This window comes from Trametes versicolor, assembly GCF_000271585.1.
Source record: "Trametes versicolor FP-101664 SS1 unplaced genomic scaffold TRAVEscaffold_11, whole genome shotgun sequence".
In the NCBI taxonomy this organism is placed as follows: domain Eukaryota; kingdom Fungi; phylum Basidiomycota; class Agaricomycetes; order Polyporales; family Polyporaceae; genus Trametes; species Trametes versicolor.
This window is the reverse complement of record NW_007360331.1, coordinates 121,727-142,886: the sequence shown is the minus strand read 5'-3', so window position 1 is coordinate 142,886 and position 21,160 is coordinate 121,727. Positions and strand designations below refer to the sequence as shown.

General features: G+C 57.7%; 6 protein-coding genes across 6 annotated transcripts; 1 reads left to right on the top strand and 5 right to left on the bottom strand.

Moving 5' to 3' along the window:
* Positions 1–2,298: 2,298 nt before the first annotated feature.
* TRAVEDRAFT_74240 (uncharacterized protein) lies at positions 2,299–5,185 on the bottom strand. Its single transcript, XM_008044700.1, has 4 exons — positions 4,363–5,185; positions 4,179–4,301; positions 2,996–4,126; positions 2,299–2,934 (listed from the first exon to the last, which is right to left on the bottom strand). Exons 1-4 carry the CDS (start codon positions 4,970–4,972, stop codon positions 2,630–2,632), a joined length of 2,169 nt encoding a protein of 722 aa, XP_008042891.1. The 5' UTR covers positions 4,973–5,185; the 3' UTR covers positions 2,299–2,629.
* A 4,125-nt stretch (positions 5,186–9,310) lies between these two features.
* Positions 9,311–10,740, top strand: TRAVEDRAFT_66603 (uncharacterized protein). Its single transcript, XM_008044699.1, has 3 exons — positions 9,311–9,543; positions 9,965–10,092; positions 10,159–10,740. The coding sequence occupies exons 1-3, from the start codon at positions 9,380–9,382 to the stop codon at positions 10,530–10,532; spliced, it is 666 nt and encodes a 221-aa protein (XP_008042890.1). The 5' UTR covers positions 9,311–9,379; the 3' UTR covers positions 10,533–10,740.
* TRAVEDRAFT_51584 (uncharacterized protein) lies at positions 10,741–13,398 on the bottom strand (the record flags this gene model as incomplete). Its single annotated transcript, XM_008044498.1, has 14 exons — positions 10,741–10,769; positions 11,615–11,910; positions 11,971–12,023; positions 12,078–12,126; positions 12,183–12,198; positions 12,263–12,409; positions 12,464–12,501; positions 12,534–12,622; positions 12,680–12,777; positions 12,831–12,873; positions 12,944–12,958; positions 13,017–13,180; positions 13,248–13,282; positions 13,343–13,398. The coding sequence occupies 14 exons, from the start codon at positions 13,396–13,398 to the stop codon at positions 10,741–10,743; spliced, it is 1,128 nt and encodes a 375-aa protein (XP_008042689.1).
* Positions 13,399–14,197: 799 nt separating this feature from the next.
* On the bottom strand, positions 14,198–16,035 carry TRAVEDRAFT_173175 (uncharacterized protein). Its single transcript, XM_008044698.1, has 10 exons — positions 16,004–16,035; positions 15,850–15,950; positions 15,563–15,789; positions 15,375–15,503; positions 15,229–15,319; positions 15,112–15,172; positions 14,863–15,056; positions 14,728–14,798; positions 14,488–14,659; positions 14,198–14,424 (listed from the first exon to the last, which is right to left on the bottom strand). The coding sequence occupies exons 3-10, from the start codon at positions 15,726–15,728 to the stop codon at positions 14,301–14,303; spliced, it is 1,008 nt and encodes a 335-aa protein (XP_008042889.1). The 5' UTR covers positions 15,729–15,789; positions 15,850–15,950; positions 16,004–16,035; the 3' UTR covers positions 14,198–14,300.
* Positions 16,036–17,178: 1,143 nt separating this feature from the next.
* On the bottom strand, positions 17,179–17,841 carry TRAVEDRAFT_74237 (uncharacterized protein; the record flags this gene model as incomplete). Its single annotated transcript, XM_008044697.1, has 1 exon — positions 17,179–17,841. The coding sequence occupies one exon, from the start codon at positions 17,839–17,841 to the stop codon at positions 17,380–17,382; it is 462 nt and encodes a 153-aa protein (XP_008042888.1). The 3' UTR covers positions 17,179–17,379.
* Positions 17,842–17,993: 152 nt separating this feature from the next.
* On the bottom strand, positions 17,994–18,877 carry TRAVEDRAFT_31135 (uncharacterized protein; the record flags this gene model as incomplete). The annotated part of the gene is made up of 5 exons (XM_008044414.1): positions 18,809–18,877; positions 18,699–18,760; positions 18,542–18,630; positions 18,339–18,466; positions 17,994–18,260 (listed from the first exon to the last, which is right to left on the bottom strand). Coding segments are annotated over exons 3-5 (386 nt in total), but the record flags the coding sequence as incomplete, so codon positions are not given.
* Between the last annotated feature and the right edge of the window lie 2,283 nt (positions 18,878–21,160).

Sequence of the window (21,160 nt, the reverse complement as noted above, 5' to 3'; positions counted from 1 at the left end):
GATGGGAGGGGGATTATAGTGACGCCATCAGTGGAGCTGGTCGTACCGCGATGCGTGTGTGTTTTTTGTGCTGTATCCATTAGAGCGGTCAGCATAGAGCGAGACGCGAGACAGGAATGACTGAGCGCTAATATAGGCCCACTGATCCAGCACCAGGTTTTGCGGATCATTTCGGCAATGCTCACCTACACTACAAGTATCCACAAGGTTATCAAACGCGTTGATATCTTTCTCAGAGCAGCTCCGAAGTATGAGGCAGGTCAAGGCGTTGCTTTCCACAGATAAACTTTGACAGACGCATTCGAGGGCGGCGTTGCTATCAGAGTAACCCGGTCAGTTACACCGTCGAACAGATAATCGTGGTGCGGTCCCATACGCACGCGTCGCATGAGACACCGTCCGCCGCAGACACGATACAGCGCTGCCCACATGTAGAGAAGTCGTTGATATTCTGCCTCCGAGCGGCGCCCCTCGAGTCAGGTCGGCGAATAGGAGAGGACTGAAAGAGGAAGACGTTTGGGTCGTCTGGCGGTGCCTCGGACAGGTGGTCCATATGTTGTATGGGCGTTCCGCCTGAGAGCCCCGATTGTAGGTTCATTGAGAGGAGGCGCCCCAAACTAGGAACCGAACAGACACTGGTGCGATTATGCGGAAATAAATAGTAGCGTAGACCGCTGCCGGGGTCGTGACTGCGAGCGGATGACATTTGGACGCAGCTGAAGGAGATAATACCGGTCTCCGGTTGCCGTCTGTGAGCGAAAAAGAAGAAGGAAATGACGTAGCAACAACTCTGCGAGAGACAGAAGCATTGTGCGCAGCCCATGGACAACTTTCGTATGCATCGCGGCCTGCGCCTTGCCTTTGCCCCTTGGGCGCAGCGGCGATCGTGAATGATGGGCCTCTGTCATTATTGAATTTCATTGTCCACAGACGAACTAGGCCGTGGCGCGGCAATGCAAACTCTGTTGCAATCGACACCAGATGATAAGCGGACAGATATGTGGAAACTGTGAGACTCACCTCCTACTGGCATCGTGCGTGTGCAGACTGCGCCGGGGGCACCGGGGATGGGTGGGGAGACTACGGCTCAGAAGGGGTTACAGAGTACACTCTTCTCCGTATATGTACAGCCGTTCCATGCATTGGAAGTGGTGCAGATAGCACCAGGAGGCGGTTGTCGTAAACATCAATGACAGATGTGTCCACCCGCAGTTGTTCGAGGAGTTTGCTCGTAGGCGCGGAACGACCAGTAGACGTAATATGCTGGTACAAAAATCTGCTTCCTGTGGTGCGCGTGTGAGCGCAATGAACACTCGCGATGCGCGAGCCTACGACAAGAGGTCTCGCATCTTGGGGAAGAGGTGCGAGGACGGGCATAGTAAAAGAACCCACAGCAGCAGAACCAGCACAAACAGGAGTTTTCCCCAAAGCCAAGGGAGACTACGCACATCTGGAGGAGAGCCTGCACAACACGCGAAGAGTGTACGCATGAAACGTTGAGTCGGAACAGCCTTCCAAAGATCCCGGTTGATAGTGATCACGACAAAGAACTACGCCAGATATTCCAAATCAGAGAAGCCCCAGCTGTCGCAGGCCGGAACATAAAGAGGCCCAAGCAGCAAGTGTGCAGTGGTGTATGCGCCCATCGAGAGACATTCGCCAAGGCGAAATGACCTCCGTGCCGACGCTATCCACTGTACAGCCAAAATCAACATACCTGCATCCTGCTCTGATGATGAAACAGTGTGTGCAGACTTCTTGATCATAGAGGCGCAACAGAGAGAGCGTTTAACGACGAGCAGAGCGCACGGTGGGAGACGGTGGGCATGCAGAGGGTGGAAGACGAGAGGAAGAAACGCGAGAACCCGTTTCCAGAGGGCCAGCTCCTCCACGTGGCATGTTGCGCCACATCGCAAACTACGGGCGCCTCGTATCTTCGGCGTCCTGGCACTGGACAGGATGCCGTGTCACCAAGTATCAGCCAACGGCTATATACTCAAGAAACACACGTAATCACCATTTCAGTACATCAGCTCAAACGCCAACGATGCGTCTTTCAGATCTACCTGCCATAAGTACCGGCAAAGGTCTCTTCGCGTATGAACGCCACTCACTTCTCCCTCTGATAAACAGGAATAGCATCGTGAAGATGGGGAAGCGATAGCCATCCACTAGACACATCCGACCCGCCATGGCTCTGGGCTCACCCCCTATGCGCTCGCCTTCGCCATCGTCCATTGAGCCGGAGTACTTTGCACGGTGACTCGTCATGCCTGACTTGTCTTCATTCTATGAAAGGCGGTAGGTACCACTTCGTGATAATAAGAAGTGTAACATCAGTGTTCAGGATAAACGTCCAGGATTGATGTGCGAATTGTCCCTACTTCACTACGGTCCGCTAAATGGAAAACATGACTAAAACGAAGCACGGAGGACAGAGACAGATAGATGGATAGGAGTATGCAAAACCGGCTCTAGCGACAGTGTACATTATGCGAGCAGTAATATCGGTAAGATCGTACATATGGTAGCCCAAGCGAAGTTCAAGATAGGCTCAGAGCGGCGCCGCGCCCATATATCAACACATGCGGCACCGTCCATCCGCGCCCACAGCGCTCAGACCCAGCGTTCACTCGTCGAAGTTGGCGCTGTTCCGAGGAGTGCTCTCGTTTGGACCGCGATAGGGCTCCCCGCACGACTCGCAGTCCGAGTCGGGGTACCCCTCCGACGAGCTGCGCGCCCAGCGGAGGCTGGTCGTCCCGGGGGGAGCGGGGGAACAGCGGCTCGTCGAGCCGGAGTAGCACTCCCACGAGCTCTCGATGTCCAGCGATCGCACGGACGGTGAGGGAGAGCAGAGATCTTCGACGTCGGACTCTCCGAAGGTAGCGCGTGCGTAGTGCCGCGGAGATGGAGGGCACGAGACGTATTCTCGTTCTACCAGTAAATCCATCAGCTGGTGCTTCGCGAACACTATCAACGACAACAAGTAACTTACCGAGGGCGTAGTTGGCCGTTACGTGCGGACTCCGCTCGAATGCATCAAACGGAGCTTCGTACTCCATGACCCCAGGTTGTGCTTCCTCGGCATACGTCCCATCCTTCGCATTACCGAAGGTGTAAGGCGTGTCCAAGTCCGACATGTCCTCGGATTCCAAGCTCGCCGTCGTCGCCGTAGAGCTGTTCGAAGAGACAGAGGTAGAGTGCGGACGGTATCCGCGCTCGAGCAACCCCGGGTCGTACGGCACCTGCATACGCACCAACCCGACTTCTCCCTCCTCACCAGCCCCCTCCCCCTGCCTCACCTTCGGCGTGTTCTCATTGGAGCTGAGCGGCGGCGAGCGCGAAAACGCGTTAAACGTGGACCTGCACGCGGTGGCGGGCGCGCTCTCCACATGTCCAGGCCCGTCGTCCTCGCCCGCGGCGACGTCGAACAGCCCGTCCGAGATGCGCGCCCAGCGCTCGAGCAGCCAGTGCACGCACCCGCGCACGACGCCCGCGTCCGCGCCGCCAACGAGCACGCGCCCAAACATGCGCGCGACGTCCGCGAAGCCCATGCCATTGTCCGGGCACAGAGGGAGTTGAGTGAAGAACCCGAGGAGGTAGGCGAGTAGGGCGAGCGCGGGCGGGGGTGCGAGTCGCAGGAGGTGTTGTGCGAGGAGGACTTGCGGCGCCTCTAGCAGGAGGAGTGCGTCGCGGTGCTCGCTGGGGGTCATCGGGACGTCTGCGGGGGAGGTGGCGGAATGGGAAGGAGAGGGAGCGGAGCGCGCTCGGGCGTGGGAGGCGAAGTAGCCGCCGTCGCTACCAGAGTCCGTGCTTTCCGCATCTGCCTCTTCGCGGGAAAGCGAGGGCTGTACGCAGAGCATGTGCAATGCGGCGGCGAGATTCGCGTCGAAGAGGGGCTCCGGGAGGAGATCGAGGTAGTTTTTGAGCAGCGCGCAGATGTCGGGCATCGACTCCTTGCGGAGCGACGCGCGCGTGGTGGAGAGCGTTGGGGTCATGCGAGGGCACATCTCGTCAAGGTCTGGCGAGAGCGCGCAGATGGGAGCACACAAGTCGAAAGCCTCCTTTAGCCGAGCTAGACGGATACGGTTGGGAACAGCGCGGAAAAGCCCCGGCTGGTAGATGCCTACAAGACGGCGTAAATCCCACATGCACAGCTCCACACTCATGTTACTCACCTGTCCGGTTGAGCTCTTCCACGCATGCATACACGACCCATGGGACGTTGTGCTGATATCCACCAAGCACGGTAGACATCGACGCGCACTTGACCGCTGTACTCACCGACGAGCCAAACGTCTCTGGAATACAGCAGCAGACCATTACTTCCCGGACGAGCTTCAGAAGAAGGAAGATACGTACTGTGATGCACCGCCTCCCCACGGGCCGAACCCCGCTCGCCTTGCGATTCCCACCTCTCAAACACCTCCTGCAAGTCGAGACAATCCTCCAGTAGCACGCCTTCTTCCTCCAGTGCCTCCCTGAGCGATCGCAGCACTCCACGTGGGCTCGTAAGTTGGAAGAGCGGGATCGAGGCTGGCTGCGACGCGGAGCGCGGCCGTGCGGGGTTGCGGGGTGTGGACTGCCGTTGTGGCACACGTACTGAAGTCGCCCGCGGACGCAAGCCCCAGCTGAGCGCGAAGGGAATGTCGAGCAGAGGGTCGTCCGAATCTTGTGGGATGTGGAGGGCGAGGAGGTCCGCAGCAGACAGGCCAGTGGATTTGTCGGAATGGCGGCTTCGGTGGGACTGACCGAAACGGGAGCCTGAGGGGGTGACGGGTTCGCTCCGAAGGTCGACGAGGATGGGGCCCTGCCCGCATGCACGCGCGAGGCGGTCGTGTTCCATGTCGGCGGCGGACAGCCCGATGAATTTCGAGTGGGTGGAGGTGGAGGGAGACGGCATAGTGGAAGAAGCAGAGGGGTGTGAGGCTGACACGACCGAAGCGAGCCTGGCTCTAACTTGCGTGGTCATGCCCAGAGTCTGCGTAGCACGCTGCACTTGTGGCTGGTGTTGTTGCTGGTGCTGGTGCTGGAATGCTTCTGCGTGAGCGAGTCTCCGGGAGCCTTCGCGGGGCGTGGCGGGGGCGGACAAGCAGCACTCGCTGCGGCCAAGAGCAAAACGGGGCGCGGAAGAATGCTGGGGGATCTCCCGCTCGGATCTCGCGAGACAGGGGTGCGCGCGGTGCGCGGGGCTGGGGGCGGCGCACCAGCCCAAGGGCGGACCAGCGTCCCGGGCGGTGTGTTCTGCAGAAGGGTGCACAGGCTGGCCTAGCGTGGGCGGATGACGCGCATCCGGGCGCGGATATGACGCCTGGGCGGACGGGCACATGCAGGCGGGAAGAAAGAAGGGGGTGCGAGACGGCGAAGGGGCACCCGCGCAGCGAAGCCCGAAACGATCTGTCGGAATGCGAAGGGGGAACAGGGAACAGGGAACAGCGGCGAAGGAGACGCAGGCGTGGGGCGTGGGTGTCCGAGAGGGAAGGGGAGGCGGAGCGAGAGGGCGGGTGCGGGCCAAACTCTAATCGTGCACGGCGATGGCAGCCGCTGCCCCTACATGTATGTCCGCCGGGGGTCTCGATCGCGCCCCCGAAATTTCCGCAATAGCCACGTTTAAGGCGGGTTGGTGTGGAGGAGGCGCGAGGGTGCGGAGCTGCGGGGGCGACACACGCGCGGGGCAGCGCAAGTTGGTGGCGGTCGGCGGGGGAGCCCTTCCCGCGATAATTATCTGGCGAAGCGTTAAACGAGATAGAGCGTCTCAGGTCTCGATCTGGCCCCTAAGATGTGCTTCGCCCGTCTGATGCAGCGGAGGGTCGAGAGCTCGTCGTAAGATGGCAATTAAGAACAGCGGCGAAGTACCGCGTAATAGACAATCCTCCTGTGAACAGAACAGAGTACGTGAGTAGATATGTCGGGCGAGAACACAAGTCAGCCACAATACTTACTGACAGCCACAGCCCGATCTGGCCGATTGCGAGTCTTAGTACCGAACGCTCCAGGCCGGCCGATTGATGCCGAGGCCTCCTAGCAGGATAGAAGACTGAGAGGACGCCCTTGGAACGCCCTTGGAAGTCTTGCAGGACAGCAGGTAGTGTGGTCGACGCCGTAACACGGGCTTGGCTGAGGACGGCGTTTATGTCAGAGAGCACACGGCGGCACGATTAAATGGCCCGATCATCCCGAGGGCTGTACGCGGAACGACATGACATGCAGGTCTATTATAGGGCGTGGGTCTGAACGCACAGATCGTATAAGTACACCAGCTTGAGGGGAATAGTCGACGACCGAGAGTCGACCGGAGCTCGAGTCGCCGTCCGCACTCTAACGCAAGACGAGAAACTGTAACAAGGTCGAGTTAGCAGCTCGCCTAGACTCTATAACTACTATATACAGAGCTCCCGTACTCACAAATCGAGGGTCCTTAGCTTTCTAGTCTAGACACGGGCGAAAATGCCTCCAAGAAAACGGGTTCGTGGCGCTAAACTGCGGTCCTGTTCATACTTAGGCTTTCTGACCAAGCGGCCCAGAAGTCGAGCGAGATGCGGCCGAAAGTCCTTGGTGGAAAATTGGGTATTGCTCATAGGCTATCGAAAGTCGAGCCAGCTCAGTGTACAGCCCATCATACCAAGTAGTAACTTGACGGCGAGTCCACCTTGAGTCGAGCGGCCGCCTGTCCGCACTCCGGAATCCGCAAGACCGGAAACTGCAAAAGAAAGCCTAAACCCTCAGCTCGTTCTGGACACAACCACGGATAGATGCTGCACTCACAAATCTAAAATATCCCGCGCGGCGTTCTACACACCGGTGAAAATGCGACTGACTTGAGCTGACTTGAAGAAAATGAGTGCGTCCGAAAACTGCGGCCCTGCGGGTGGCTGCGGCGGGTTGTATAGCCGAGCGGCCCGCAACTGCCGGTCTACCCCGGGCGGAGGCAAGAATGCCGGTTGCGGGGTACGGCTGGGGAAGAGCGAGGAGTACAAAAGCTGAGGCGGCATACAGAAGATGCAGCGGGTTCTCGAGATTGTGCGCAATTATCAAAGATTGCCAGACTGGTAGCCGTTGTCTAGAAACATATGTCGCCATTTGCGAAGAATGTCGGGGAGGGAGCTCGGAGACGACGAGAGCGAGTCTTTCCGAGAGTAGCTAGCGAAGGCGCAGGTAAATGTCGAGCACTCTTGCGGTGCTTCCGGGACATCGACCATGGCCTTTGCGCAGAAGCTTTGGATAGAACTTGCCGAAGCCCAAAACAAAACGCGGAAGGGCAGAAATGCTAGAGCCGAGAAAGATGTGTGCGGGACGAGGACACCATGAGCGATGAGGATAGAAGTACTGCCCAGCCGATAGGCTGCGAACATACGTCAAAGGTCAGTGATGCTATCTTGAGCGTACTTTCCTGAGAACATGTCGCGGACATACCTGGACACGCGCGCCGTACTTCGGGATTGAAAGTCGGCGCGCGACTCTCGATGGTTGCTAGGCTTGCGAGCGCCGTGGAAGATACCCGCGTCGTTATTCGCTAGGTGTGGCCGAACGCGACGAGCGAGTCATTCGGAAGGGTTGCTAGCGAAGACTAAGGTCCAGAGAATGTGGAGAACTTCACGTATACGGTAGAGCGACCAGGATCTGTGTGACGCAGAGCGGCTCGAGGGAGTCGCCAACAGGGAAGACAAGACGCGCCAGGAACAAACACAACCCGGAGACGGAGACGTGGCTGGCTGCGCGCACGGAGCCGCAGCTAGGCGTCCAATCCGCGGGTACTATATGAGTCCCCAGGATATGCACGGCCGCTCGGCTTACGCTTGCATGCTGCGAACGTGCGTCAGTATCCCCACAGTCGCTCTTGTGCACTCAGCATAGACATACCACATTCGCTACGCCCCCTCACGTACACCGCGGCTGTAAGCGGGCCACGCTGAGGAGCGAGGCTGACTGCGCGGCACCACATTTCCGAGGCCTAGAGTCCCCGGGAACACAGGGGTGGCCGTAACGCGGGTGTGGGTGGAACGCGTGCGCTCACATAGTCCGTGCGCAGGCCGTCAGGCGGAATCGCCGCGAGGGCGAGGTCGATGAACACATCCACGCGTCAATGTCGCACTTCCCGAAGCGTCGAAGCGCGCTAGAACTTGGAGCTTGAGCTTACCGCCTCGCAACGCACTCGCACCCGCTTTACGCAGGGCGTCTGCAAGTACTTCGTGAACGCGCACACTCCCGCAGAAGACCCGCACGGGTGCACCCAGCCCGCGATGTCGAGCGGTATGTGGTCCAGGCTGCCGCATATAGCGAGGCCATACGCGGTGGTCCCACGCTCGCGGAGAAACGAGGAGAGTTGGGGACAGGGCGGACGTACGAGAAGCCGGCTAAGATGGGCAGACAGGGCCCGGGGGTATTCTGGGCTTCGGGAGGTTCCTGTGCGTCGGGGCGTACCCAGGGCCTGCCAGCAGCGAGGTACGGTGGTGAGGTCGTTCATCATGGCAGAGATGTACGAGGACCAAGGCGGGAAGGGAGGCGAGGTCCTTGGCGGATGTGGGCGAACAGCTGCGAAATGTTGGATCTCGAGCGAGGAGGAGAGCAAGGAGAGGTGCGGACGCACGGAGACAGCGTGCAGTGATGGTGGCCGCAACGTCGCATCACGGCGTCCCCATCTCCGTGCTCTTGCGCGGAAGGGCGAGCCACATGAAGACGTCTCTTCCCTTTCCCTCGCCAGACAGAGCGCACCCGGTCTTCACACCCGCACAGGCGTTGGCGACCACGATGAGCAGAGAAACACGCGTCGAGGTTCGAGACGCGAGACGCGACGAGGTTCGGGAAGCGCCCATGGGAATAGGGAGGGGCCAAATTTGAATTATTTGATGGTACCGTTCTGTCGGCGCTAGCACCGCCGCCGCGCGCCACCGGCACCGGACGTTCGTTCATGCCCCCACATTTGAGTGACCTCCGTCGTACTTCCCCGCGACTGCGACCGAGCCACCTGCGCCATTTGCAGCGCGCTCGACGTCCTGCGGAGGCACTAAGAGCTGCTGCGCAAGAGGCGAGGGTTTGTGGGGAGACATTCGGGAGCGAGAGGGGCGGGGCGCAGCTTGGGCGGGGAAGGGGAAGGAGGGGAGGGACGGATGGGATCGACGTCAGATCGGTGGTCATTCGGACAGGCGAGTGAATGGGGCCGTCCGCCACTCGATCGAGGGCTCCGCACAGCCGTCACCGGACAGCTGCCTGCATTCTCCCGCTCCCCCGTTCCTGTCTCGCGCGTGCTTTGGGGTGCGAGCTATATAAACTGCCCGCGCGCACACCCGCCTGCTTCTGCCCCTGTCTACCCCACACTTTGCCGTTCACGTCTCCACCTCTTGCACGACCCCCCGTCTCCTATTCTACTCCCAACACCAAAATGATGTTCAAGAGCCTCTCCGCCCTCGCCGTCGTCGCCGCCCTCGCCGGTGTCAACGCCCAGGACGCGACCTCGAGCGCGCCCCCGACCTCCACCTCGGGCATCTCCACCTGTATCCTCACCTGCATCGAGACCGCCGCGACGCAGGGCGGGTGCTCCGGCATGTGAGTATCTCTATGATCATCCCTTTGTCCATGTTAGGTATGAACCTCCTATGAAGGGGGGGTGCGGGTGACCCCCCGTGGGAACGTCCGAATTAGAATCCCTTGGTGAGAGAACGAGCGGGCTTTCAATGGGTGGCTGAAGCTCCCGGCCCTCGAGAGCTCCATAGCGGACTGTGGGCGACGTATCATAATAAAAATTCGTTCCTGGGGGAAGCTGTGTCCTCCAAATCACCTCATATATTTTCAGGATTTTCAGCTGCGTAGACGGAGACACTTTTTGGCGCGTCGTTCCTACGGGGGTCACCCGCACCCCCCCTCACAGGAGGGTCCAGCCTCTATTCTGAAGGAACGACTGTCTTTCGCGGAACTAGAGTGGTGGTTCACGAGTTTATGTCCATGTCGCTGACGCGTCATTCTGCAGCACCGACATAAACTGCCTGTGCACGAACACCGCCGTCCAGCAGGCGTCCCTCACTTGCTTGCAGTCCAGCTGCTCGTCTGACGAGGTCGCCGCCGCCGTCGCCCTCCAGTCTCAGGAGTGCGCCGCAGGTCCGTTCCCATCCCCCTTCATCTCTCTCCCCGCACCTCTTACCAACTCACCCTTGACCCTCATAGTCTCCGGCGCGAGCTCAATCTCCAGCGCCGCCTCGACCGACGCGTCCTCCGCCACCAGCGCCGCCACCAGCGCCGCGACGAGCATCGCCTCGGGCGCGTCCTCCGCCGAGTCCTCCGCGACCTCCGCGCTCTCGAGCGTGTTCAGCTCGCTCTCGAGCGCCGCCTCTGCGGGGGCGAGCAGCGTGTCGAGCCGCCTGAGCAGCGCGACGGCGATCAGCAGCACGAGCGGGGCGAGCAGCGCTGGGGCGAGCCAGACGAGCAACGCGGCGAGCGCGATGTTCCGCGCGAGTGTGGGCGGCGCGGGCTATGGGGGATTGGTGGGTGCGGGCGTTGCGCTCGTGGGTGTTGTGGTGGGCGCCGGATTGGTGTTGTGAGCGTGAAGACGGAGTTGGATGAGGATGGAGTGCGACTTGATGGACATGGACTTCTTGACGCTTACTAGTTGACGTGCTCGCTGTTGTCTTGCGGTGCGCTGTGTTGTACCTTGGCGTAAATTACAGGGATGTGTCTGCGCACTGTCTCTCTATCTGCGTGCATCATCAGCGGTGCTTGGAATGTAGTTTGTTTGCTCCGGGGGAGACGTTACGCAGCGGGCCTGTCGTGCGCGGTTTCTTCGGCGGATGAGTGTCAGTGTTCTAATTTCGCAGACGAACGTCGTGTTGGCAGGTGCTTCATGGCTATGTATATACGCACGCGTCGCGCTTGGCGGGGGATTGGGCGCAGGAGAGCCTGTGCCTACGCGAGCTGCGTACACTGGGTCGAGAGTGAGTGCCTAATGTGCGGACGATTCCTCGACTGTGACCGAACAAATTTTCCCTTCCTCCTGAATCCTGGCAACGACTGCTGCGCGAAGTCATTCGTATCCGAGAAGGTCAGTATCTTTCGGTAATGTCACAGCTTAGGAACGATTGTCTTCCGCCACCGAACGTGAGGCTGGTTTACGAGCCTATCACAGCTCCCAATATTAGTGTTTAGAAATGCTGGAGCTCATCTTGATAGTTTATGCATCTTGACTGCTGCGCTGCACGGAGGTGTTTGCTTCGCTGTCTCTTTTCCTGCGTGAATGTACGGGCGGGATTCGGCGTGCAGTTTGGATGCGAGTGTGTCAAATTAATTAGGACGAATATCAGCCCCCCCAATGTGAATCGTACCTTCGGAGCGTGCGCGTACGGCTCCCGTGTTGGAGTTGTGTACGTGTGGATAGCTCACCGAGATGTGCCTGAATGTCGGGTGTCGCGGCGGAGCGGTTGGAGATGCAGTGTTACTTCTGTGGTGCAATGAAGACTGATGCGCAGGTTCGCAGCGTAGTGTGGTATACATTGGATGGTGCATGTACTGCGTCGTACATGCGGCCCACCCTTCATCTACAAGAAAATATCTGTCGAGCGAGCGAGTGTAGAAATGTACGCAAGGAAATGAAAGTATCAGGCCATCGAGTTTCCGGCATCCGAATCACCGCTCTCCAAAATGTCCCCTCCCTGCAGCTCCGAGCCGGACTCGTTACGCAACTCCGGCGGTGCGAATTTGAGCGACCTCATGTCTTCGTCGTCGTCGTCATCGTGGAAGGAGCGGATCGCACCACCAATCGGGCCGAGGAACGGCGGGAGCTCCGGCGAGGCTCGTGCGCTCGGGGCGTCGCCGCTGCCGGTGTTGAGCGAGAGGGAGGATATGGACGCGTCGGCAGCCCCTTCGAGCCGTGCGTTCGTCTCGTGGAGCGCGAGCAGGAAGCGGCTGTTCAGGATGGAGGAGATGCTGTGGAGGGTGCCGTCGCGTGAGCGGGGGTGAACGGAACGGGAAAGGACATGAACTGACGGGTCGACGAAGTAGAGAACGTAAGAGGAATTTCCTGAGAAGGATATGGCGATCTGAAGGGCAAGGTGAGCGTCGCTACATGTGTGCCTTTGAGGCTTGGTACGCACCGAGAGTATGAAGAACGCCATGTCCACCGTGTTTATGGAGACAAGCGTTCTGCACGTGATCTAGTCAGCACTCACGCTGCAGTGCCAGATCAATGAGTGATGCACAAGAAATAGACCGCTCCTAAGCCGAAAAAGAGTTGCAAATCAGCATGCAACCCACATCTGGAACATCGTATCAAGCGTACCGTTCTCCCACATCACCTGCTCGAAGGATGGCCGCTTCAGGGAGCCTGCCAGTGTCCTGGGCTGGATTGCCGCATGGGTTTGATGCCAAGTGACGGCGATGGCGAGCGATTCCGCAAGAATGAGAGAGCCCCGCGAGGCGATGGTCACTGTCCAGGTAGTACGTGAGTAGCTGTCCACTCGCTAGGAGTCGATGTACTGACATCTGTCGTACAGACGGGTGAGCATAATACACGTATTTCTGGGCACTAGCGGTGGAGGGAGAGAACCCACCCGATTTCGAGGTTCCTGCTGGCGGTGTTGATCTTGACGCAATTCAGCGGCGCAGGGAGGTTGCTCAGAAGCTGTTGGTATCTGGTGCTCTGTGGAAGTTGTACCCATCAGCATGCACACGGCGATAACTGTGACAGGGGGCTGACCACATTGATGACGAACGGAGCCATGCTCAGCACCAGCGCAATCCCACTCAGGATCCTGTTCTTTCGCGAGAGCGCGTATATCCGGAGGGTGGTGAACACTGGTGTACTATCGTCAATGGGTTTGTTTGTAGTGAATAGCAAATACACCCACTGGCAGATCCCACCAGATTCAGCAGCTCTAGGACATCAGTAAGCTGGATAAGTGAAGCACAGCTGATAGGTAGCCAGGCATCAGAGCGTGAATACATGCAATGAATGGCTGACAATAAACATGTACCTCTGTATACGCAGGTGAGTCGCAACTTTATGTGCTGAAGGGGGGGATATTCAAACTCACAATGTCTGATATAGACGGAATGGTTCCAAGGTTCAGGAGAAGATTCAACAAGAACATGTACCTATTGCACGCATATAGGGTTCGCGAGATCCAATTCTTTGGTTTTCGCCAGATATATCGGAATTCTTGGCCTGAGGTGAGGAAAATGTCGTACAGAAGCAGCGCTGTCGATCACAGGTGAGCATTTCGCATACGACGCGGACGCCGGGGACACTGCAAGGCGTTACGCACCCGTGACTGCAACTGCGCACGAGATGTCTGTTGTCCTGCACAGTTTTACCGTCAGTGACATGCGCAAAGACGTGCATCGGAGTGAGCAGACTTACGCTCCCTGATATGTAGCAACTACTTGGGCCGCCGCGGCGGAGCTCGGAAGCGACATGTCTGCGATATGGGATAATGCGTCCGAGCTGCGCAAATATAGCGAGAGGCGGGAATGAGTCTGGGGGCACACTCGCTTGGAGGGCAACTTTTAAGCGATGCTCATCGAGTGAGCACACGCCAACGTCGTCGATACTTCGAGACTGTTTGAAAGACTAGCGAGTTGCATCCTGAGTATTGCACACATTTTGTCAGATTGGGACCATACGGAGGGTTGATCGCAAGTATTGAATACGTACTCGCAGCGTGAGCACGTCGCAATCTTATCCGCGGATCAAGACGGTCATGGGTTCATCTAGATGGGATGATGAGTGTAGCTGCGTCTTCACGCGCTGTTGTGCATTGGGCTCCAAAGTCGTATTGCCAACTTGAACGTACTCCCCACGGCTTCAAGAAGATGAAGATATCGTGGTTTATCGTCGAGCATGCCGCCGGTGGGGGGATCGTTCGTGTTCGTGCCCGAGCGTTCATGATGCAGGATGGTCGCCACGCGGCCCTATGATATCAAAGTGCGCAAAAAAATTATCTTCGGCGTATCCGCGAGGCCCCTAATCTGCACTTTTGGTAAGAATAGGGGCCTGTGACCGTGGCGGAGCGGTGCACGAAGCAGGCGTATCCTCATTCGAGAGGTGCGTACCAACCATCCAATATTCAACTTCACGAGGCTGCCTTCCACTGAGGCCGGAAGTAGCCTTCCGGGTCCGGGTGACGGTGTTTCATAGGGCGCGGTGGGCCGGTGTCGAGGTGGACGGAGAGATCCAACCATGCGTGTGTTGGCTGCCCCACGATATTTATACCTTCACAAGTCCAAGACCGATCTTCTGGTTACTTGACACGCTTATGATACATGTTGCATACTGCATTAGATCCTTCGTCGTACGACACAGATTTGACCGCATCGAACTATCCATCGACCGGAGCGCCGGAAAGCAGCCAGCGCACTCCCGCCTTCATCTCAGCCTCAAACTTCTTCGCGATGTTCGTTTGCGGGAACATGAGATGGAACCCATGAGGCGCACCCGCATATCTGTCGCACGCGGTGCATCAGCGTGCATCACAGACCCCACGTGCGCTCGTACTCTGTACTTACACGTTGAGCTTCGTGGGCACGCCTGCCTTCTTCAGCTTTTCCGCATAGAGCAGCCCGTCGTCGCGGAGCGGGTCCCTGCCGCACACATGCACGAGCGCGGGCGGGAGGCCTTCGAAGGCGGGATACAAGAGTGGCGAGACCTCTGGGTCTGCCGCCGGGCCTTTGAGCAGGTCTACATTGGGGACATGGTCGCGCGGTCAGCCTGAGATCGTTCCGCGAACGAGGTGTGGCAAAACGCACTGAAGGACTCGCGCATGAAACGCGTGTTCACGTCGTTCATCTGTTCATACGCGGTAAACTTCTCCTTGAACCTGAGCCGGGCGCCCAAGATTAGCGCGTGCGTGCGGCGAGATCAAAGAGCGGATGAAGCCTTACTCGGCAGGCACGACGTCCGGGTGCACCGTCACTGGGTACAGCAGAATCTGTCCTGTGAGCGGGGACTGGTCGAAGATCAAGTCCGTTTTCGCGCGATGGGCGAGGACGGCTGCGAGATTCCCGCCCGCGGATGCACCGCCCACGAGGAAGCCCTTCGAGAGGTCAGCGCTGAGACTACCGGCGTTCTGCTTCGCCTGATAACGCTTAAGCTCGAGGGGCCGTGTGTGCGAGTATTCGATGGATGCTTACCCAATTCAGCGCTGTGTACGAGTCGTTCAGACCCGTCGGGAACGGATGCTCCGGGGCGAGTCTGGGAAAGGTCAGTATGCGTCATTGCGTCACGACTGCGCGTATGAATGGGCCCACCTGTACTCGGCTGATACTATCACGATCTGTAGCTCCACGCTCAGGATCTTCAAGTAGTTATCGTCCGTTTCGATGTCCCCGACGACCCAGCCTATGGTGCAAGAGGTGAGCATGGTACATGGCTAGAGTATATCGTGCGATCTAACCTCCGCCGTGCGTCCAGAACAGCAGCGGAAAACCGATGTCGTCCTTAACGGATACTGGCACGTAGCTGCGCACGGCGATCTCGCCCCCCTCGACGGGTACCTTGTGGTCTTTCGTTTCATAGGTGTTTGCTGCGAAAGAATCCAAACTAAGCAAGACCGTCGTGCATTCACGTAGACCCGCGCCTTACCTGGGGGAAGGAAAGGTGTCTGGCCGCTGTTTGCGCCGTTCATTGCTGCGCTGAAGATAGCCCTCGACGCGGTGAAGTCTTTGAGTAAGGTCTCATCCGGAGTCGGAAGCGTTGCAAGAATGGGCGCAAGCTCGGGGTCGGGGGTGGCTAGATGGTTGTTTGCCATGGAGGATCGTGGATGTGAGGGGGATGAGGTGCTGAGCGCGTATGCGCGGACGGGCTCTTAACTGTGCCGCGAAGTTGCCGCGTGTGAGTACGACTTATGCGCAGAAGAGTGTGAGACGTACGAGAACACATGCGATGGTGTCCTCCTGACCATGATCAGCGATGGTAGAAGGGCATCTCGTTCCATTCGGGACAAGGTGTTACGGATGCCGGGCCTACGATGTCTAAGCGACGTGAGTCGTTTCTCCACTAGAAGAGGGCAAGACATACATACAGAGAACCCAGTGGCCTCCGCAGTGCGCACCACTTATGCGAACTATACATCCTGCGTTCCGGCGGATCCACGGCTTTGCAATATCCCCGGCTTGCCGTTCTCGCAGTGCGCGCGCCGCTTCTTGGCTGTCCGCATTCGTCGGCAATGACTGAGCACAGCTGTGTCACTGCGAGCACCACAGGGCGATCAGTCTGCGATATTGAAGCCTGCGGGGAAAGAGAGATCGGTTCAGTATTCCTGTGAAGGACAACGACCGCGAGAGGGTGTTCTGCTCGATCGACACAGCAGAATGTGCTTGAATCATGTACGAAACATCTGGTCGACAATTCGGCGTCGTAGGCAGGTATCCCCGCCCGGCCCAGATCTGACTTCGAAGTACGACGAGGCTTACCTGCCAAAGCCGCTCAACAAATCAACAATGACTCTTAAACTTCGAGGCTGGCTAGAGCGTACGCGCGGTACACTTTTGAAACTGGATGGGAGTCAGGAAATCGATAGGGCGCTAAGTTCTGGGTGCGGGATTGACCGAGGAGACCTTCCCACGCCACATTGCTGCCTTCCACCACTCTATGTTCTATTCTTAGACTCTCACTCGCAGTCACTCTGCCTCTGCGCAAGCATAAACTGGACTTGATAGTATATAAACGCGCACCTAGCATGGGCACCTGTCAGAGCTGAGCGTTGAACTTCTTCGGGTGGATCGTGGTGCTTGCAAGCCGAAGAATGTGAAGGAAATACTACGGTCTGCGGGTTGCGGGTTGCGGGATGTCTCTTCCCTGATCTTTCTCTGTCACTGACATTCGTATCTATGCGATACGTCCCATTCCTACCACCCAAGTTTCACATCCGATTTGCAGCTAATCACAGTGGATCAGCGTAGCTCGACAGACTCCTCCCGAGCCCTTAACGCGACACCGCTTCCAGATGCTGGTAAGCACGGCGAGCAAGATCTCGGGCTCTACGTATATCGCATCCGTATGACCCCATCCTTCCGTACTGCTATGTGCTTGAGTCTTTCGTAACCCAAATCCAGCTACCGCAACTCTCCGTTTTACATACAGAATATTTGATAGTCCTATCTCCACGCGGGCTCCATACCGCCTTTACATTCGCGCGCTGCCGGTCTTCGGCGTGCTCTTGAGCTATTGTCTAGTATCACGAGCCTCTCCCCACATCTGAAGCGTTTACGCGCGCCGGGCATTGTTACTCTCAATATCCCCCCGCGGCGCCGTCCAGCTAGGCTCTGTCCGAGGTACTCCGTCCGAGCGCCTTCAACGTCTCGATCATCGCAAGCGCGGCTGTAGGCGCGGTGACGAGTAAGAGCTTCTATGCGGTCCCGACAGGTGCAAAAGCGGGCGCCGAAAGCTTTCCGTGCCGCTCAGGCCCTCGCGTCTTGCTCCTCGTATGGGGGAAGGGGTTCGGAGCCGGATACGGAGCCGTCCTGTGGGTGTTGCGCAGGCCTGTTCGTGAGGAGAGCGAGAAGTCGCTCTCCTAAGGGCCAAGGGAGCACCATCACGCGCTCGTCTGCGATCGCCTCTTCTTCAGCAGGAGGCTGCCCAGTGTCCGTCTCGCGGCGATTTGGGAGAGGTGTGTCCGAGGATGGCGTATAGGAGATATTTGTCAGAGGAGTGGTATGAACGTCAAGGAAATCGAGGACAGTATGATGCCGACGGTCGAGTGTCCGCGCGGACGCGCGGCTTGGATGTTCCGCAAGATACGTGTTCACCTCGGGGAGGGTTGAAAAGTTGCTGTGCAGAGTCGTAGACTCGTGCGCCCTTCTCGAAGGAGTACTGCCGTCGCCTTTGCGTGATGAGATCGTCGTGTCTGAGAGGGTGGCCATTGGAGTAGGCAAGGATTGAACTTGGGGGTGTGGTGTGCGTTCTCTGAGGCGACGACGGCGCCTCCGTCTGCGAAGTAACGCGAGCGCCGCGGTGATTACGAACGTGAGGATGAGAGGAACGGCGATGGCCACCGCTACTAAAGAGGTGTGCGAGTGGGTGCCTGTTGCTGCGGTGGCTGCGACGCTGGCGCTGGGCGGTGTGGACGAAGAGGAAGAGGAGGGAGGGGTCGCAGAGACGGTAATTTCAATGTTGTTCGTGGTCGATGAAGTTGTAGTGGAGGAAAGCGTGACCCCCGACCGGGAAGGACCAGTAGATGTTGGTCTGGGAGGATTTTCCACGGTGACGGTGACGCGTGTAGGCTCGGTCGCAATGACGGTGACAGTTTGTGCCGGAGTGGAGCTTGTTGTAATGCCGGACACTACTCAGATAGGTTTTCATGCATGATCGAGTCTGCAATGAGGTCGCAATTGTAAGAAGGGAATGATGAAAGGCTTACCGGCAGCTGCACCGCAACGCGACTCTTCCGAAGCAACGAGGGCGTTGAACTCGTCCGATGAACACAGATTTTGTAAACAGGACAGGGCATTGAGAACTGGCGTGTCTGAGCACGAGCAAAGCAAGGCACTGCATAAGCGAGGCAGAGCATGCGGCGATGATAGTGAGCGTCGTAAACAGACGAAAACTCAAGGTCGTACTTACAATTCGTTCTCTAAGTCGTCGCATGCTGTGAACGATAGATGGTTTCCTTGCGATTGACAGAATATGGAGCAAGAGTTGGACATGTCCGGCTGTGAGATAGTGGATGTCTTGAGCGTAAGAGGCTCTGAAAGCAAGAGACGAGGACGACGACACGCACACCGCGATATGAGGGCGCCTAGCTGTAGCCATGGTAAGCAGAAGAGCTCGGACTGCACGGTACTGCTGACAAACTTCAGACTCATTCGATGGTATAGAAGATCCACGCACATTGTTAGAAAATCCGGGAGTAGCACAGGTGGCAACGGTACAAGGCGACATAATGAGCGGATCTGTTCGTCGATAACCTGAGGACTGTGGTCAGCCCGTGTAGTGTCAAGCTCGGTGTTCGGAAATGCAATCATTATTTCCTGGTTGGGTTTTGGAGCAAGCTTCGGTGAATATGACGGGAACTTCAGATGAAGTGTGATGGTACATAGTGGACTTACGAAAGCAGTTCTACCGCCGCGGGCTGCTTCACAGCAACCGTCATCCTTGGGCGCTGTCGACATCCTTCGTCTTCCCTCAGAGCCCTTCGCCCCTTTCACAGTGGGTCTTCGTGCATACTGCACAGTGCAATTTTCCCGGCTCGCCGAGAGCAATGTATCGTAGTAGAGTCGGTGCTGCATATGCGGTACCTCCATGATCGTTCACCTGTCAACAAGTGTATTGTCCGGTAAGTATGCAGTCGATGCACCTGTAACCGTCGCGCAGCACATAAGCTAGGCATTCGTACCTGGACATATCTGCACACAGCCTGCCTCACGTTGTCGCTTCGGAGTTGAAGGTCATTTGGTCGAAATGGCAGGACGAAGCAAACGCTTGCGCGGGATGGGTCAGATAGAGAGCACGAGGCCGCCACGTGGGCCTTACGTCACTCCTAAGCGACGAGTTTTGCAAACCGACACTGCAGCATCTCGTCTTGCCACTCTTCTCTTTGCACGATCCGTATCAGACCACACCTTGATATCTCTGGAAATGGCTCTGAACGGCTACAGGGAAGCTTTACTTCTAGAAAGGCACTTCTTCAAAGCTGCGAACGCAGGGAACGTCGAGCGGTGCTAGGTATTTGACTTGCGGCATCTCATCGCGAAGTTCAGCTGTACTACCGGGCGCTGCCAGCTGCGGGTTCCATTGCGAGGAGGTTCTATGGCAGTACTGGGCATTCAGCCTGATTTTATCCGATCAGGCTCGGAGCCATATCTTCTGACGACGTCGTGCCACTGACCTATCTCCTGCGCCCCTTTCCTCATCCCTTTCGTTTCCTCTGGTCTTTCAGTATTCTCCTTCCCAGGACATGCGTCTCACTTACACACTTCACCTATACCTCTCCCTAGGACTCGTGACCCTCCTGGCAGCGGTTTCTGCTCGTGAGGCTCCATCCGATGTCGCTGGAAAAGGGTTGTCGCCTCGCCCAACGGCGGTCCCCGCAGCGGCGCCAACTTCAGCTAGCGGCGCCCCGGTCTCCTCATGCGCCACCCAGTGCATTGAAGACTCACTGAAGAAGAGCATTTGCGGGAGCCTGTAAGTATCTGTTCCTCATACGATGACATATCTCTCATGATTTCAATGCTGTATACAGCGATGAAGAAGTCTGTTTCTGTACGAAGTTAACAGCAGCGGCGTCAGTGCAGGCTTGCGTCAAGCAGTCTTGCCCGCCATCGGACGAAGCGACCCTCGTTTCGCTTTTCACCCAGAAGTGCATAGGCATTGGATCCAGCCGTAAGTGTCGGTTTTCCCCGAGAACCCGTCGCCTTGGCTCTCGCCATCGTCTTCCCTGCCAGATTGCATCACGACCACGTGACCGCGTACTCACGCCACCGTCCATCTGCAGTGCCCCTCAGCAGCCTGTTCTCCGCCCCTTTGGGGGCGTCTCAAGTGCCTTCGACGTCCGCACCCGTTCCCGCGCCCTCTGCAGCGCCCGGTACTCATACCACCGGGTCCGCCTCATCGGCGGCTACTGCGACCGAGGCTCCGACTTCCGAGACTGAGCAGCGCACAACTGCTGCGGCCGCACCGAACGCGAGCCAGTCTGATGCGGCCCCTGTCACGACTCTTGGGATGTCGCCGGACGCTTCGGACCCTCGCGGAAGTATCTCGACCAACGTAGACGGCGTGCAAGTTACCCTCACCGTTACGGACTCTCCGGGCGCCGAAGGGACTGCGCTGAATCCGTCTACCAACGACGCGAGGCGTACAGGGCGAGGCGTGCTCTCCGCGAGCATTTGTGTTCTGGTTGCGGTGTGTCTCCTTTGAGAAATTTGAAAGGGAAACGTATCGCTATTTATTTGACTGTATACCCACCGTTTGTTGCTCGAAATACCTCACGTTCGTTACTATCCAGTCGTTCATTGTTCCGCGTACTGTGTTTACTGCAAACTGTTGGCGAGTGTTTCTATACCCAGCATGTGTCGATACTCTACCGTACTGACAACATGCAATCCAGCCGTATTTGAGTTCCACTCGACGCCGGAGCACTTCTGATCTCCAGGACCGAAACTCTTCGTAGGCTCGTCCTAGTGGTATCTACGCTCTTTGGGATAACATCGACGCTCTGTGTCAGCTTCGCGCGCGGCCAGAGTC